This window comes from Sander lucioperca, chromosome 20 (assembly GCF_008315115.2).
Source record: "Sander lucioperca isolate FBNREF2018 chromosome 20, SLUC_FBN_1.2, whole genome shotgun sequence".
Lineage (NCBI taxonomy): Eukaryota > Metazoa > Chordata > Actinopteri > Perciformes > Percidae > Sander > Sander lucioperca.
The window spans coordinates 19067496-19084329 of NC_050192.1; the positions used below are offsets into that span (position 1 = coordinate 19067496).

Below are 16834 nucleotides of genomic sequence, written 5' to 3' on the forward strand. Positions count from 1 at the left end.
CAGGCTTAGTAAGATAACAGATAAGGAACTATTTTAATATTAAATGAGAAAAGCTGACAAATAAGCTATATATATAAAATATATATAAATATATATATATATATAATATATAAATATATATATAAAATAAATATATATAAAATATATATAAATATATATATAAAATAAATATATATAAAATATATATATATATATATATATATATATATATATATATATATATATATATATATATATATATATATATATATATATATATATATATATCACATTATAGAGAAGCATCTAACGGGTTTTTGTGATAATTTTAAGGTACCAGAAACTGTAGTTGCAGGTAATACGTATCAGAGAGAAAAGGACATGAAAGAAATTCAACGATTTGGGATAACAGGAGCAGGAGAAAAGAACGTACTGGAGTGTTGTGAAAGCAAGATGTATTAACCATAGACTATACAGTCTATGGTATTAACAGATCGGGTGAAAGTGGACAAGGCAGAAGATGCTCGGTCAGCTTCCTAATGAGGACTGAACATGTTGGACTGATGAGAAAATCTGACATACTGGACACTGTGGGAGTTAACTTACTCCAGAAGATGGCAGTATAGTGCAACCATAGAAATAGAATGAATCCATTGTATTTCTTTGAGGGCAACAAACAAGGATGCAGTGTCAGTGTTCGGCCAGCAGGAGCGCCACACGAAAAGTCTGAAACACCAGTAATGTTTACATTGGCTGGAGTCTATGGTCTGAAGGAACAACTGAACAGTGTATCAACTGTCCTGTAAACTGGTAGATACACGCCGTTGAATGATATTATTTAATCAAGAGTAACGGGCAAGGTAGGTTAATATATAAATAAAGGGTTTAAGTGCAATTACGCCAGGGTTAACATTAGCAGTAGCGAAAGTTCGCAGGTAGTTAGCAGTGTGCTAGCAGGCCGCGGAGCCTCGTGTTTTCTTGGCTGAGTAGAGCGGGACGGAGGAGCCGCGAGGAGGCTGCGGTCTGCTAACGAGTTTACGGTAAGACGAAAAGGTTCATGACGCTTGAGAAACTTAAATTCAGAGCTTTTTAAGGGCAGACACTACAGGCTAAAACATACTTTTTCAATTTAGAAGTTTTGGGCTATTTTGCTACCATGTCTTTTTTCAGACTAACGCTAGTGTCTGTAACTTTGGATTACTCCTAAATTTACCAAAAGTTAGCATTAGATTATGCTTCATTTGCAGATTTAAACATAACCTATCGTCTTAATGTAAGTAGCTTATCAACTGGGGAAGTTTCATGGATATTAAGAACTATTAACTGTTCTGACACAACTGCTTTGGTATTTAATTTGAGGTGATTTTAATATTACACCTTGTTGTAACTAACAGTACATAAAAACTGAGGACTGTGTTTTTAGCCTCCAAGCTAATATACAAGAGTAGGTTAGTAGCTAGCTAATGTTAACGTTGCCCGGTTTCGGTATGTTTTTCAGGCAGAGATGCAATGTTTTGAATTTTAACGGTTACTCGTGGCCGTTGTATTGTTATAAGAGTTAGCTAATCACTAACGTTAGCTTTAATATTTTACAATAGATAGCTGCCACGTTGAAGCAGCAGACAAACACACATCATAGCATCCACAGACTGACTGTGAAAGCGAAGTAAGAAGTTTAACTGTTTTTTTAAGTCCAGTTTGAACTAAAGTTTCTGCTGATTAATATTCCATTTATGTACGTGAACTTGTACTTATTGTATCCTGATCCTGACATGGTAAAAGAGTTAAGCCGGTCTTCATCAGATATGTTAGTGACAGGTTAGTGATAGTAGAAAGTCAGAGAGAGACGGGAGGGCGGGAGCGGGACATGTCCAGACATATTTTCTCTGCATGTGTTTGTGTTGTAATGGGAACTGCTCAACTGCTGACTCATGCCGTTCGTCAGCTGTAGGTGAACGAGTCATTTGTTTCTGTACAGTCATTTAGAAACGTAGAAAGCTGCCCAGACATATTCACACTTAGGGGGCCAAGCAGGGCTAAACAAGGCTGACCAGCATGGGTTGAGCCTGGGTATGTTGTGCCTAGTTCTTAAAAAAAATAAATACATGTTTTTACATTTTGGCCGCCATGTTATTTTTTGCACAGCTTATATGAAAAATGTCAATTTAGTGTTTCCCAAAGCCCAAGACAACGTCCTTAAATGTCTTGTTCTGTCCACAACTCAAAGATATTGAGTTTACTGTCACAGAGGAGAGAAGACACTAGAACATATTCATATTTAACAAGCTAGAATCAGTTTTTCATTAACAATTACTCAAACCAATTAACAAAATAGTTGGCGATTACTTTAATAGTTGACAACTTTAATTGTTTTAAAATCAACAAGCAGTTTGTTGTATTTTAGCAGAATACTGAAAGAACTAAGCAGAACTAAGTACACATTAATATCCATTTATGTATCGCAAGTAATATTGTTATCGCGATATTTAACAGCGCTATCCCCTATTTTCCTCATAGTGCAACACACACACACACACAGCTGCAAAGATTATTAATCGATTATCTTTGCAGCTCTTTATATGTATGCAGAGAATTCATTCTGCCATATTTTTGTTGGTAATTTAGATTTTAAAAATATATCAAGCCAATCTGTGAATATTGTTTCACAGCCTTAACGTGTGTATATATATATATCATTTATTTATATACTCATCTTTTTATTACTCATGAATATATTATTATCTTATTTTATTCTTTTAGAATAAAGCTTGTTTACAAATGTGATTTGAGTTTGTCATGTAGAGTTGTTCTGATACCGATACTAGTATCGTAAATGCCTCCGTTAACTGCCTAAAATGTCGGTATCGATATCTGGTCTCTGTATGTATTTCATCATGTTTTACAAAGGGTTTAACCTGAGCCTGGCCATACGTCAATAATAATAATATCACAACCATACAGGGTTAGTGATATATACAGCTGTTAAAAAATATAAATCACTTTATTAAATAAAAATATGTGTGTGTGTGTGTGTGTGTTGCACGTTAAGAGGAAAATTTGCGATAGCGCTGTCGAATATTGCAATAACGTTATTACTTGCGATACATAAACAGATATTAATGTGTACTCAGTTCTGCTGCTTTCAGTATTCTGCTAAAATACAACAAACTGCTTGTTGATTTTAAAACAGTTAAAAGGAAATCATTTCCAACTTTCTTTTATTTAACAAATTGAATATAAAAGTCGGCACTAAAAAAAGAATAATAGTTACATTTTAAAGTTAATTTTTCTACTGATATTTTCTATCAACCAACACAAAAAATCTGAGTGTCTTCTTTTGCGATATTTGCAACCTTTAGCGATACGGTTATTGCTGCAGTTGATATTGCGATGACGATAAAAAAAAAAAAAACCAAAAAAAAATGATATATTGTGCAGCCCTGCTGGTATGTATCACATCTGTAGGCATGACCCAGTTACCAGTTTCAAGATATACCGCCGTTTGAAAAAGTCACAGTTTCAAACCCACTAAAATGTTCCATCGTACCGTTTCCGCGGTATGAGCTGTTATTTATGAGTCGTCAAGGACAGGAAGTGCAGTTTAGAAACCCGTCTCCCTGCCAGTGTGCAGTGTATTTAAAAATAAAATACATTGTGTTCAATGGAGAAAAAGTTGTTTTTTTTAACCCAGACATTTAAAAAATAATACATTTGAAAGCTGTAATTGCAATACAGTGAAACCGTGAAACTTTTGCTGTCACAACCTCTAGGTCAGGATATTCTGCTCCGTGACTAAACTTCCCTGTCTGTGGCTGTCTGTAGTAAGGGGGTGTCTTAATGCTTCCCACAAAACATACATTTAAAACATATCTAAAATGCTTTTGGGTGGGATGAATTTAATTTGATAGGCGGCCCAAATAAATGATGTGGGAATATTATGCCAGATTGGATTTTTATCCACTTCCCCATTTTCCTTAAAGCTAGAGGACAGTCCTGCTAAGGAAGCGTACTCCGATCAGTGTCACAATCATGGTTTAGCCCTGTTGGCCCTGGTTACCGTTGGTTAGCGTGGTTACCCATATTTTGACAGAGGTGAGTCATCCTGGACTAGTCCTGGCATGTCTCTACAGAACTGTGTGATGAAATCAGCTGTTACTGTCAGTTTAAACATGAACATACTACACACTGCAGCTGACTCAGCCCTGACTGTGCCTGTTTGGCCCTGATAGGCCCAGCTTGGCTAGGCCAGGCCATCTAGGCTGGTCTAGTCCTGACATGTCTGAGCAGGTCTATAAGAAGCTGCAGCTCTGATCCACTCTGACTGCACTTTATTTTTGCTTTGCACAGGATGGACTGCTGATACGTTCCACTCTGTCTATACTGGTAAGACTTTTAATTAATCTGATTTATATCCCAAACTAGGGATGCAGCTAATGAGTGTTTTCATAGTTGATTAATCTGTTGATTATTTTCTTTTCATAGTTGATTAATCTGTCGATTATTTTCTTTTCATAGTTGATTAATCTGTCGATTTATTTAGTCAATTAATCGATTAGTTGTTTGGTCTAGAAAATGGTGAAAAATGTGGATCAGTGTTTCCTAAAGCCAAAGATGACGTCCTCAAATGTCTCGTTTTGTCCACAACTCAAATATAATCAGTTTACTGTCAGAGGAGAGAAGAAAGTAGAACAATATTCACATTTAACAAGCTGACAGACATTTTTTTTCCTTAGAAAATGACTTGAACTGATAAATTATATATATATATATATATATATATATATATATATAGAATATACTATAAAAAACAACAAATTGATTAATCTTTGCAACTCTATCCAAAACCACTGTGTACATGATGCATAGCTATATACTAATAAGACTGGTTGATAACTGACAAATTACTCCTTTAATTGTTTCCCTGATAACTTATTGTTTTACCCATTTCTGTTGTAAATTAGTGATCCCAAAAGAATGTAATTACCGTAAGTTTTACACAAGTGGGAGAGTTTTTTTCAGGGGTCATGCATGATAGTGGAGCACATTGCCCTTAACTTTTCAATCATTTGTGTCGGAAATAATCGGGGGCAAAGGGCAAAATCCCCCCAAATAAAGGCATTTGATTCATAAAACACAGTCAAGGTGGACAGAAATTGTGTAATTGTGTATGTAATTTAGGGGTGTAACATCGATGTATCGGTTCAATCATCAACAATTCAATATTATTAATACAAAGTGAGAATAGCGATACATATCGTCATCTTAAAGATGCACCTTTATTTTGAAATTCCCACTTCATATTCTTATTTTTAAGAAAGATTAAAAATAGTTTTTTAATTTAAATGTAAAGAAGAGCTCAGTAATGACATTCTCAAATCATATTTAAGTTGCTTTTTGTAAATATTTATAAATGTAACTGTGTTAAATGGTCTTATGTATCGTATCGGTTGCAGGGACCTGAATGAATCAAATCCAAATCGTATCGAAGCAGACTTTGTGATATCAGTAAATATTGTATCGTTGTCCAAAGAATTGATATATATCATATCGTGATCAAATGTGAGATTAACACCACTAATGTAAATGCCACCAAGTTTCAAACATCGGGGGTAAAAATCGCCCAAAATTGCTCTGTGAAAAATGCTAATCTGTCATGCTGAAAGACAGCAAACTAACTCAATAATGTCAGTTACACACAGTCACTGGTTACACATCTATCTGACATTTGCTAAGATTAGCCACCAGCATTAAATTCAGTTTCCTCAAGAACCAAAAAAGCCTCAGACAGAATCATTACATTTTATAAAAAGCGTAAATATTTTCTCCTTTTTGTATCTGATTGCGGGCTGTAGGGAGACGTCGCACACTTAAAATAAACTAGAAGTGGGGTTGTTATGACAGTGGATTGTGCTGCAGGAGGCGTTAGAGTTTCAGTCAGTGCCATCAGACACTGTCACTACTGCTAGCTACAGTAGCTGGGAAGCTCATTGGCAGCGGTGGAAGAAGTAATCAGATTACTAATTACTTACAGAAGTACTAACCCCACACTGTTAATATACTCTGGTACAAGTAAAAGTCCTGCATCGAAAATGTTACTTCAGTTAAAGTAAGTAAGTATCATCAGGATTATGTACTTAAAGTATTAAAAGTAAAAGTACATGCAAAAATATCCTTGATCAAAAACAATGATGTGTTTAATGATCTAATCATTTCACCTGGACTTGTAAGCTGTTATATTGTTGGCTAATTTAATTTATAATAAAACATTGTATTTTATAAACTCCAAGTGTTTTGTGTGCAAAAAAATGTGTATTTCAAAATCTTAACTTGTAAAGTAACTAGTAACTAAAGCTGTCAGATTATTGTAGTAGAGTAAAAAGCACAATATTTCTCTCTGAGATGTTGAATAGAAGTAGAAAGTGGCATGAAAAAAAAGACTCAAGTAAAGTACAAATACCTCACATTTGTACTTGAGTACAGTACTTGAGTAAATGTACTTAGTTACATTCCACCGCTGCTCATTGGTTAATCCATTCATGCATTTTCTACTGCTTGTCACTAATAAGCTGTTTGTGTGCAGGAACCATCAGCTTCACAATGTCCGCTGACAGGGAGCTCAACATGGACGCTGCTGACGACAACAAACTGGTGAGAGCAACTAATTACTAACTTAACTCAACTCTTACTTAACTCTTCACTGACTAGTGCGGGACTTAACTTTTGCCCGTTTGTGTGTGTTTAGGTCAGAGCGAAGGCAGAGTTCCACTCTTTGCTGCAACACGCAGGAGCTGCTAAAGACGTGTTCACCATGAAGGAGGTACAGTGTCCACAGCTTCTTCATGTTTAACTAAATACAGCTGAAGACAACTTTACAGGTCAGAGTCTGCAGGGAAAATGTCCCTGTAGACTCATGATTTCGGACAAAACAACATGTCTGTCTAGTAAAATGGACCATTTTAAAAATAGAATCATGAGATGAAACTCTGATTTTGATAAAATTCTGAAATTGTTTTTTTTTCTTCCATTGTTGTTGTTTCGCCCTTATTTGATGTACTTCCTGGTACCTAATCATGATGACCCACAGAAATGAATAAAAAACAAATATATATATATATCTAAAAATAAATAAATATATAAATAGAATCATGGAACAAATACGTCTACTGTAAATCAAGTTCCCTGTACCTTTTTTTTTTTTTAATGCTTCATTCGGCCAGGTTTAGCTCGTTTAGCATGATGGAGCTGTGTCAGGAGCTGATTGGCTGTTCTCCACGCAGTCTGGTGTTTGCATGTCTCCCATGATGCATCTGTGATGGTCTTTCTTGCAGGTGATGTTCTACCTGGGCCAGTACATCATCCAGAAGCAGCTGTATGACCAGAAGCAGCAGCACATCGTCCACTGCTCCCACGATGCACTGGGGCGGGTGCTGGGAGTCGACAGCTTCTCTGTTAAAGAGCCACGGTGAGAGAGAGAGAGTTGATGATTAATGAGGTTATTTAGATTCATCGTCACTGTTTGTTTTGTTCTGCTCTGAAAATAACAACTGACCGTTTCCTAAAGGGAAGTTTCTGTCAGTAATGTAAAGGATTGCATTTTATACTTTACAGATAAGAAAAAAACGTTTATAAGATTAACCTTTTAATGATCCTAGAGAGTAAATTCAGGTGTTTCTGCATCACAAAGATAGAAATAAGTACAGATTAATAGAGAAAATAGAAATATAAAATATACAAGAGCAGTTGACCTCCAAAAGTACAGGGCAAGCAGTACACATAGATAATTACAGTATACTTAAAGTTTGCTTGTATTTATATAGAAATGTGATGTCGTACATTATGTAATAAAACAGTCTTGCATATTAAAACAGTAGTATGGTATAAAATATAGTAGTATAATATAGTAAAATATATTTGGTGTGATGCAGGCTTTGCCAGTGAGGTAACTGAAGTATTTTTATGTTTCAGAGTTCTGTTTGCTATGATCACCAAGAACCTGGTGGCTGTGAAGAGCCAAGGTAGGACTGCTCTTCTTTCTCTTGGGCTGACTCCAAATGTCCGGACTTCAACACACTTCCTCCACTCTATTTAGGGCCGAATGCTATCCAAATCTACCATTCATCAAGTCCACGTGGGCTAAGCTTGCCGCAGTAGTCAGTGTTACACGGTAGTCGGGCGTACGCTGATTACATTTCTTGCCCACCGCCATTTTGCTTTTTATTTTATAGAAAGAGCACCAGTTTAGTTCATTTTTGCATACGAGCAGCCCTGTGAAAGTGTCACAGAGTAGCAGGAGTCAGATTTCACTCATCGCCTGACGACACAAGGGCAGAGGATTTGGTGTTAAAGTGAAAAGTCAGCTCATATATATATTCATATGGTTTAGAATGGATTATCAGTGGGGTCTCTTGCCAGATTCACTCGCGCTTCGCAGAGAATAGATCGCGAGCCAACTGTGGAGCTCTTTGTCTGAATACATTAAACAATAAATGAATAATAGTTGAATATAATGAAAACTACAGACTTAGCAACTTAATATGCATGGCAACGAGGGAGGTCTTAAGTCCTTTGTCACATCATTATTTCGTCCACACGCGGCCTAGCCACCCTCGCCAACTTGACATCATGGTGAACATGTCACTGTACGTGAATCTGAAGTTTGAAGGGTGGACATTTGGATTTAGCTCTTCTCTCTTTGACCTTTTCTTTCCCTCTGCCTTTTTTAAACCTGGTGATGGTGAACAGTTGAGAAGAATTTCCTTATTTCCTTTGCATTGTGCTCCTCGATGCAGCCCCCCTCCTCACATATTTCTACTCTTCTTTCACTGTTGTCTTAACTCCCCCTTTCTTCATCTCCTTATCCGTTGCCTGCTGCTCAGACTAAACTAAACGTGTCCTCTTGCTCTTCCTTAGATTCACCGCCAAGCTTGAGTGAAGCACACAGTGACAGTCAGACAGACGGAGGGACAGAGGTAAGACACAGTCTCATAATACAGCTGGGAACTTTTGACAGTGTGTTGCAGTTAATGAAAGTATTCTGGGGGCTTAGACATACTTGTAGTATTTGACAAAAAATGATAAATAATGCTGGGAAGTTGAGAACAGCAGCAAACTGCAGGAATCCTAGTAAGTAAGGAACTTTGTCCTGCACTGCTTATAATAAAGAAAAGAAAGGCAAAACAAAAACTCTCAAATGTGTTAAAGGAGTCTGGTGTACAAGAAAGACATTTCAATGTTTGTTTTATTGAGTTAAAAACAATATTTTAAAGGATGACTACAAAATGGGAGACTGAATTTTTGTCTGTGCTTTGAGGAGGCGGATTCAGAAAGTCGCTCTTCATCGCCAGACAGGAGGGGAAGGCGGAGGAGGAGGAGGAGCAGCAGCTGCAGGAGCAGTGACCCAGGTGAGTGTCTCCTCTGAGGTGCCGCCAACTCGTTAGAGCTCACAAACTAAAGCTGCGATACTGAACTCCTCCCACCCTCTTCCCTCCTCAGGGCCCTCCCACAGTCTAGAGGGGGATGAAGATGAGTCGGAGGACGAAGAGGAAGAGGGAGGCAGGAAGAGGAGAAGGTCTGACAGCTACTCCCTGACCTTTGATGACAGTCTGTCGTGGTGCGTGATTGGTGGACTGGAAAGTGTACGGGACAGACACAGCAGCCAATCATCTGACTCACACAGCACTGTGAGTATCTCTCTCTCTCTCTCACTCACACTCTCTCACACACACACACACTCACACACTCTCTCTCTCACACTCACACTCTCTCTCTCTCACACACACACACACACACACTCACTCTCTCACACACACACACACACACACACACACACACACACTCACTCTCTCACACACACACACACACACACTCACTCTCTCACACACACACACACTCACACACACACACTCTCTCACACACACACACTTACTTTTCTTTTGTTATAGAGCTGCAAAGATTAATTGATTAGTTGTCAACTATTAAATTAATCTGCAACTATTTTGATAGTTTGATCGCTTTGTGTAATTTGTCTTGCGTAATCTTAAATGTGAATATGTTCTAGTTTCTTCTCTCCTCTGTGCGAGTAAACTGAATATCTTTGAGTTGTGGACAGAACAACTCAACTTTACCATTTTCTGACATTTTTTAACCCAAACAACTAATCGATTAATTGAGAAATAACAATGGAAACAATCGTTAGTTGCAGCCCTATTTTGTTGATGTAGAATTGTTGTATTGGTTTATAACACGACTGTGTGTGTGTGTGTGTGTCTGTCTAGTCTGTGAGGTCAGAGGTCACGGTCGCAGACTCGGACAGCGACAACTTCAGCGTCGAATTTGAGGTTGAGTCCATCGACTCCGACGACTACAATGAAGATGATGCCTCTCTGTCTGCAGATGACCAGGTAAACAGGCCTCTGAATCCCTAAAGAATAAGTCTGGTGACGTACTGTATCTTTTCATTGTCAACAAATCCGATGAAAAGACCAGAACCAACAGTAAAAGTATTTACTAACAAGTATTACCTGTCTGTCTGTCTATCTATCTAGGTATACGAGGTCACCATATTTGAGGCAGAGGAGGAGGACTCCTTTGATGAAGACACAGAGATCACTGAAGCTGTGAGTCTACACAAAATATAAAACAAACACACACATTTGTTGTATACTGCAGGTCTAACTGTGTGTGTGTTCCTCTCTCAGGACTACTGGCGCTGTGCGAAGTGTGACGAGTTGAACCCACCTCTCCCCAGAAACTGCCGCTGCTGCTGGGCACTGCGCCAGGATTGGCTGTCGGAGGTGTCCGCCTCCTCCAGTCCAAAAGTCCTACCCCCAAAGTCAACCGACCTATCAGCAGCCAAAGAAGCTCCAGGTAGGGGGAGGGGGCACTGCTCTAGTGCTACAAAATATTAGAATGATACAAGAATTGATATTTGACTGTCTTAAAAAGTCATTTTTAAAATGATGAAACATCCTAAATTTTGAGATGCTTAGAGAAATCACATTGACCCAGAAGATTTAGAAAGTCTATTTTGCCTCACTGTCTTTGCTACTAATAACAAATTTCTTCTGCACAAACTATTGATGATTGATTGATTGATGTGTCACCTGAAGGTTCTGATGTCGAGGACAACGAAGGAGTCGATGTTCCAGATGGGAAAAGAGCGAAAACTCCTCTCCTGTCGCAGTGCCTGTCTGACTCCGCCTCCTCTGCACCCAACTCCCAGGACCCCCTCGCGTCCTCGCAGCCTTCGTCCTCCTCGCAGCAGAAGCTCTGGGCTCCTGACTCCCAGCCCTCCTCCTTCTCCTCCTCCTCCGTCGACTCCCAGGAGCTTCTACCGTCTTCCCCCACCAGTCCTCCACCTCCTCACCCTGCGGCCCCCGAGCTGGAGCGCAGCGTGTCGGCTGAGTGGCGGCTGCCGGACTCGTGCCTGGACCCCTGTCTCATATGTCAGTCCCGGCCAAAGAACGGCTGCATTGTCCACGGACGGACGGGACACCTGATGTGCTGCTACGTCTGCGCCAGGAAGCTGAAGAAGAGGAACAAGCTGTGTCCGGTCTGCAGGCTGCCCATCCAGTCCGTCGTCCTCACCTACATCAGCTGAGACACCCAGTCTGTCCTTACTGACATAAGATGAGACTGTCCTCACCCTCTCTTTCCTCACCTACCTCAGCTGAGTCACCCAGTCTCTCCTCACCCTCCGTCTGTCCTCACCTACCTCAGCTGAGACATCCTGAGACTTCAGTTCACAGTTCAATAATAATAATAATTCCATACACGTCACAGTAACACCAGAGTGACTTTAGATAATAACCGTATTAAGAGTTCAGTTTCAAGTTTTAGTTTCACTTCTGTGCTTCTGTCCATCGGCACATGTTCACACTCTCTTAGTCTCTTTATTTTTCTTTAAATTATTTTTCATTCTGAAGTTTTACCTAACATCTAAATTATTTGTTTATTTAAAGTTCCAATGAGACGACCTGTAGGGAGACCGAAGTGGGAAAAGTTCTCTAGTGTTGGTTTAAGATGCATGTATACATATATATGTATATAAATACAGTATATATATATATATATATATATATATATATATTTATATTTAAACAGACTTTTTCTATGAGCTCTTTCAGTAATAAGATGAATGTGAGATTAATATTTTCTGTTTAGGCTTTTCTGTGAACTGAATAAAAGTTTAACTTCTTCATGGGCTTGTTATTTATTTGGACCGAGAACACACTGACCAAGATATCATCTAATCATATAATATTCCACTAATATTCCTGTTTATGTGCAGCCGTGCAAAATACGATTTTTTTTGGACTTGTTGGACCGTGTGAACGCAGCTTCCCTCTTTCATTCCTTCAACCAGCTTCTTGAAAAGGTCGCCGTAGCGATGTGTGCTCATATCCAAAAACCTGCTGATATCCAAGTCTTTGATAATGTTTAAAAGTAGCTGTGTTTCTCCTTCTTATCGGGTCTGCTGCCTTGCAAACTGTTGGCTGGTTGGTTTGTGTACAGCAACCATAGCAACGCACAGAGCTGACCAAAAGCCGTAAACAGGCAAGAGGCCGTAAACTGTCACAAACTGCAGTAAAAACCCCGATTGAGACGCAGATTCTGAATGCGCTGCATACATGTCAAAAGAATGGCTCTAAAACCTGAATAATACCAGAATATCCCACGTCTTAATCAGAGAATGCTATATTCAGAAAAATGCCTTATTCTGAATAACTAACCGGAATATGCTGTTTACATGACCTGTATCAAATTCAGAATTGTCATATTAGGAATAATAATGGAATATTGGTGTTCATGCAAACATACTCAATGTTAGAGCAGCATGTTACTGTTGTAGCTGCTCGAGATAGAGCTAATTTATATACAGAAAGAAAAAGAAACTAAGTTCTTCTACTTTTGGATTGATTCTTCAGATTTTTATTCCTAATCTTGGATTTTTTTTTTAATTAATTAATCGACTAGTTGTCAACTATTGAATTAATCGCACAAATTCTCTGAATGCAGCTTCTTAAATGTGAATATCTTGTAGTTTCTTCTCTCCTCTGTGACAGTAAACTGAATATCTTTGAGTTGTGAACAAGACATTTGAGGACGTCATCTTGGGCTTTGTAGAAACACTGATCCACATTTTTCACCATTTTCTGACATTTTAGAGACCAAACAACTAATCCATTAATAGAGAAAAATAATCAAATTTGAAAATAATCGTTAGTTGCAGCTAGGGCTGAACGATTAATCGTTTTCAAATTGAAATCGTGATTTGAAAGAATGCGATTAGTTAATCGCGAAGACCGTGAAATATTTAGTTGAATGTTTGTTGTAACATTAGATTTAACATTTTTTATTCCTCTTTTCAATATTGTATTTACTGTTTTTTTTCATAAGATAAATGCTGGAATGACGTTACATATCACAGATTGTTTAAAGAAAATGTCCTACTTTCAGTGGACTTTTCATTTATTTTGAATTACTTTATTCGTGTTGTCTTCCCGTCAACCGTGCACTTGTTGTCCTCCGGTTCGGTTTGCCTGTTTATAAACCATAAAGTAACCTCTTAATGATTACCCAATTGTATGTTATATCTTTTTAGCCAACTTCATAAGTTGTTACCACTAGTTTTACACTTCTTTATGGAATTGATGGTGAATAAACCTAAAATCATTTACATGAAATTATCGGCAATTTTCGAGCAAAATGAGCAGAAATTAGGAATGATCTTGACTAATAGTTAAGGTCGGAGAAACGTATGTTTATGGATGATCACAGATTTTCACCATAAAAGTAGTGATCATCAATTAGCGGATGGAACCATCCATGTTATTTTTGGGAAATTTGGTTGAAAAGAGAGCCATATTTCTGATATAGAAACTTTGAAAACGGGTCAAATTTGACCCGAGAACAACATGAGGGTTACCGTGATCGTGGAAGGTGTAGCTAAACATAAATAATCGTGAATCGTAATCTCAATATCTGGCAGAAATATCACAATTAGATTTTGATTTTAGATTTTTTTTCCCCCAAATTGTTCAGCCGTAGTTTTGGAAATATAAAAACCGATAAATTAAAAGTCTTACCAGTATATAGAGAGTAGAAAGTATCTTTCTGGAGAGAGATCTCTACACACTTATGATGTATAAAATGTGAACTTTAAAAACATCATGTGGGGCTTTTATATATATATATATATATATATATATATATATATATATATATATATATATATATATGTCTATTTGAATTTATATTAAAACAGTAAAACAGCTTGTGCAATTCACATTTTGGAAATATAAAAAAACTACCAGATTCTGGTCTGTGATTGGTTGATAACAGACTTTTTGTTCCCCCATCATGTTTTAGCCTGTACTTGTTTACATTTTGGCTAATTAGCACCATTAAAAGTATACCGAATTAGCTAATAGAGTTCCTGTTTACAGTGTAGCCATGGATGCACAGACAACTACCACTGGGTTACTTTGATACTGAAGAAAAGTTCTGAGGCACCTTTTTTCTTTGGCTTTCTTAGGATTTACGGATGTTTATTCACGATGGACATCAGAGATAGTGATATCCTGGGGAAGTGAAAGTCACACTGAATCTAAAAATATGTGTACCATGTATGTAGACTGAATTATGAGTGTGATAAATACCGTAATTGTCTCCATGAGCTGTGTGTCACAGCCAGTGCAGCTGCCGGCGGTTAAACAACTGACTTCCGGTTGTTTTTAGATCACTGTAGACATTCCTCCATCTTGTTAATTAATCATTTGATCGGCTCCTCTGATATTTGTCTTAACTGCCACTTTATAGATCCAGAACACTTTATGTTGAATCTGATGCAGTTCTTCATGAAGAACACAGAGAGGCAGTGTTGTCATATATTTATATCTACATAATGTGTTATTAACTGGCTGAAATTTAAATACAGTTAATTGTAAATAGCAGTTTGTGCTGTGCGTTTAATACGCATAACTTAAAGCCAAAGCATGCAGTAAAAATAAAAACAGAAATAAATGTAATACTTACCAAACTGCACAAAGAGGTTTTGGTGAAATATCTTCATGTTTGTCCACGTCAGGAGGAAGTTTCTGTAGAAAAAAAACTAAATCAGTGTTAGTTTGTGTTTTATTAGTTGAAATCATTCCCATCAGTCAGTTCCCAGCTGGGAGTTGGACTCCAGTGTTTTGCTGAAGCTGTCAGCAGTTTGCTGTGTGAGCACATCTCCTCTGAATGATAAACAGGAGGCTCCTCTGGGAATCAAACTCTGTGGATGCTGTGTGTCCTCGCCTCAGGCTGCCTGACATATCACTGCGGTTTGTCGGTTAAACACAGTTTTCTGCTGTGAAACATCCAGACGCCACTTCTTCTAATGCACGGATAATAAAAAGTGAAACCTGATGAACCCACTGGAGCTCTTTGGTCTCTCAGTGGGACTGAGCATCAACACAGCTGTCATTCACAAACACTCATCTCTACTCTGCTGACTAGGTGTAGATTTTGAAGACAGAAATTCAGTTTTTATTCTTTCAGAAGACTGAACAAACCAATCTAAGTTCAGAATTTTCATTGATTTTAAATGTTTCCTTACTTATATACCAGTGGTTCTCAAGCTGTTTTCAATAATGTTCCCCCTTAGAACAGTTTTTTAAGCCATGTACCCCCTAATCTGTGTTTTAAGCCCCCGACGTCTCCTTCCAGGCATCGCTATTAGGTTAGGGTTAGGTGCCTTGAAGTCAACTGTCGCAGTGCTGCCTGGAAGGAGATGTTGGGGGCTTAAAACACCATCGAGCAAAAAAAAAAAAAAAGTCTATATAAAGAGGAACAACACAGTGATGTCAGCGATAGATTTACTACACAACAGCCTTGGACCTGGAAAACATTTAAATGCTGATGGAAAAAAAGACGACAAAAACGTTTTTTTAAAACCAACAAAACCTTGGAAAAAGACGGTAGAAAGAAGGAAGTCAAAAATAGTAATAAAAACTTAGAAAAAAGGGCAGGCAACACTAGGACGACAAAAGTGACACAAAATTCAAATAAGCGTCAAACTTCGAAAAAAGTGACAAAAACTTTGAAGAAAAAAAGACAGTAGAAGAAAGTAAGGAAGAAAGGCAAGAATAGGTCAAAACAAACGACAAACCCTTCAAAAAAAGGTGACAAACTTCAAAAACAGCGACAAAAACTTTGAAAAAAGCGACAAACTTGGAGAAAAAAAAGACAGTAGAAGTAACTACAGCCTTGTAACTGAAAAACATTTTGCAAGAAATGTCCCGTACCTCCTGCAGTCCTCCAGAGTACCCCTAGGGGGACATGTACCCCCATTTGAGAAACACTGCTATATACCATGTTTAGAAAGTTTAGTGAGACTGCTGTTATTTTACAATTGAGAAAACATGATGCAGCTCTGACAATATTTCTATTGGAATCATGCTCTGGAAGTTTTTCTTTAGATCATTTCAGCTAAAAAAACTTCCAAACACCAAAACATTAAGAGAAGACGACTTTCCATTTGTATAAACATCTTTTATTGGATATTTGGACTTTCTAGATGTGGATTTTTCTGCCCACTTCTCCACTTCCTCAGTCACCGATTTGGGCTCCAAGACCAGTTAGGTTCCTGGTTCCTGGTAGTGCTGTTTCGGATTCTGTTTTCAAAAGTCTAGACTTGGTCCAGTCCATCCAAAACCATTTTGTTTCCTACAATGATGTTACAAGAATAAACAATGGGAAAGTTGTATTCGACGTACAAACTGTTATACAATGGTATAAACACATGTAACCCTTACGATGTCGGTCAAAACATCAGTACCAGTGGGCCCATTTTCTGTTTAACATTCAAAACCTC

At 37.9% G+C, this 16834-nt stretch overlaps 1 protein-coding gene across 7 annotated transcripts; it reads left to right on the plus strand.

Annotated features, from left to right (window-relative positions):
* The first annotated feature begins 632 nt into the window (after positions 1–632).
* Positions 633–12178, plus strand: mdm2 (MDM2 proto-oncogene). Of its 7 annotated transcripts, none has more exons than XM_035996206.1 (14): positions 657–839; positions 4327–4362; positions 6560–6619; positions 6679–6683; positions 6722–6796; positions 7308–7441; positions 7945–7994; positions 8890–8948; positions 9290–9380; positions 9472–9659; positions 10254–10379; positions 10524–10595; positions 10677–10845; positions 11088–12178. In XM_035996206.1, exons 3-14 carry the CDS (start codon positions 6577–6579, stop codon positions 11576–11578), a joined length of 1503 nt encoding a protein of 500 aa, XP_035852099.1. In that variant the 5' UTR covers positions 657–839; positions 4327–4362; positions 6560–6576; the 3' UTR covers positions 11579–12178. The 7 variants fall into 7 exon arrangements, with proteins under 7 accessions (XP_035852101.1, XP_035852097.1, XP_035852099.1 ...); XM_035996207.1 differs by having other exon boundaries at positions 671–1019; XM_035996208.1 differs by lacking the exon at positions 4327–4362 and having other exon boundaries at positions 633–839.
* The last annotated feature ends 4656 nt before the right edge of the window (positions 12179–16834 follow it).

Excerpts from the sequence above, each read along its gene's own strand:
- mdm2 (XM_035996204.1), top strand. The coding sequence starts at position 6,577 with ATGTCCGCTGACAGGGAGCTCAACATGGACGCTGCTGACGACAACAAA. Across the intron at positions 6,797-7,307 it reads ACGTGTTCACCATGAAGGAG|GTGATGTTCTACCTGGGCCA; the intron begins GTACAGTGTCCA and ends TCTTTCTTGCAG. Across the intron at positions 9,660-10,253 it reads CATCTGACTCACACAGCACT|TCTGTGAGGTCAGAGGTCAC; the intron begins GTGAGTATCTCT and ends GTGTCTGTCTAG.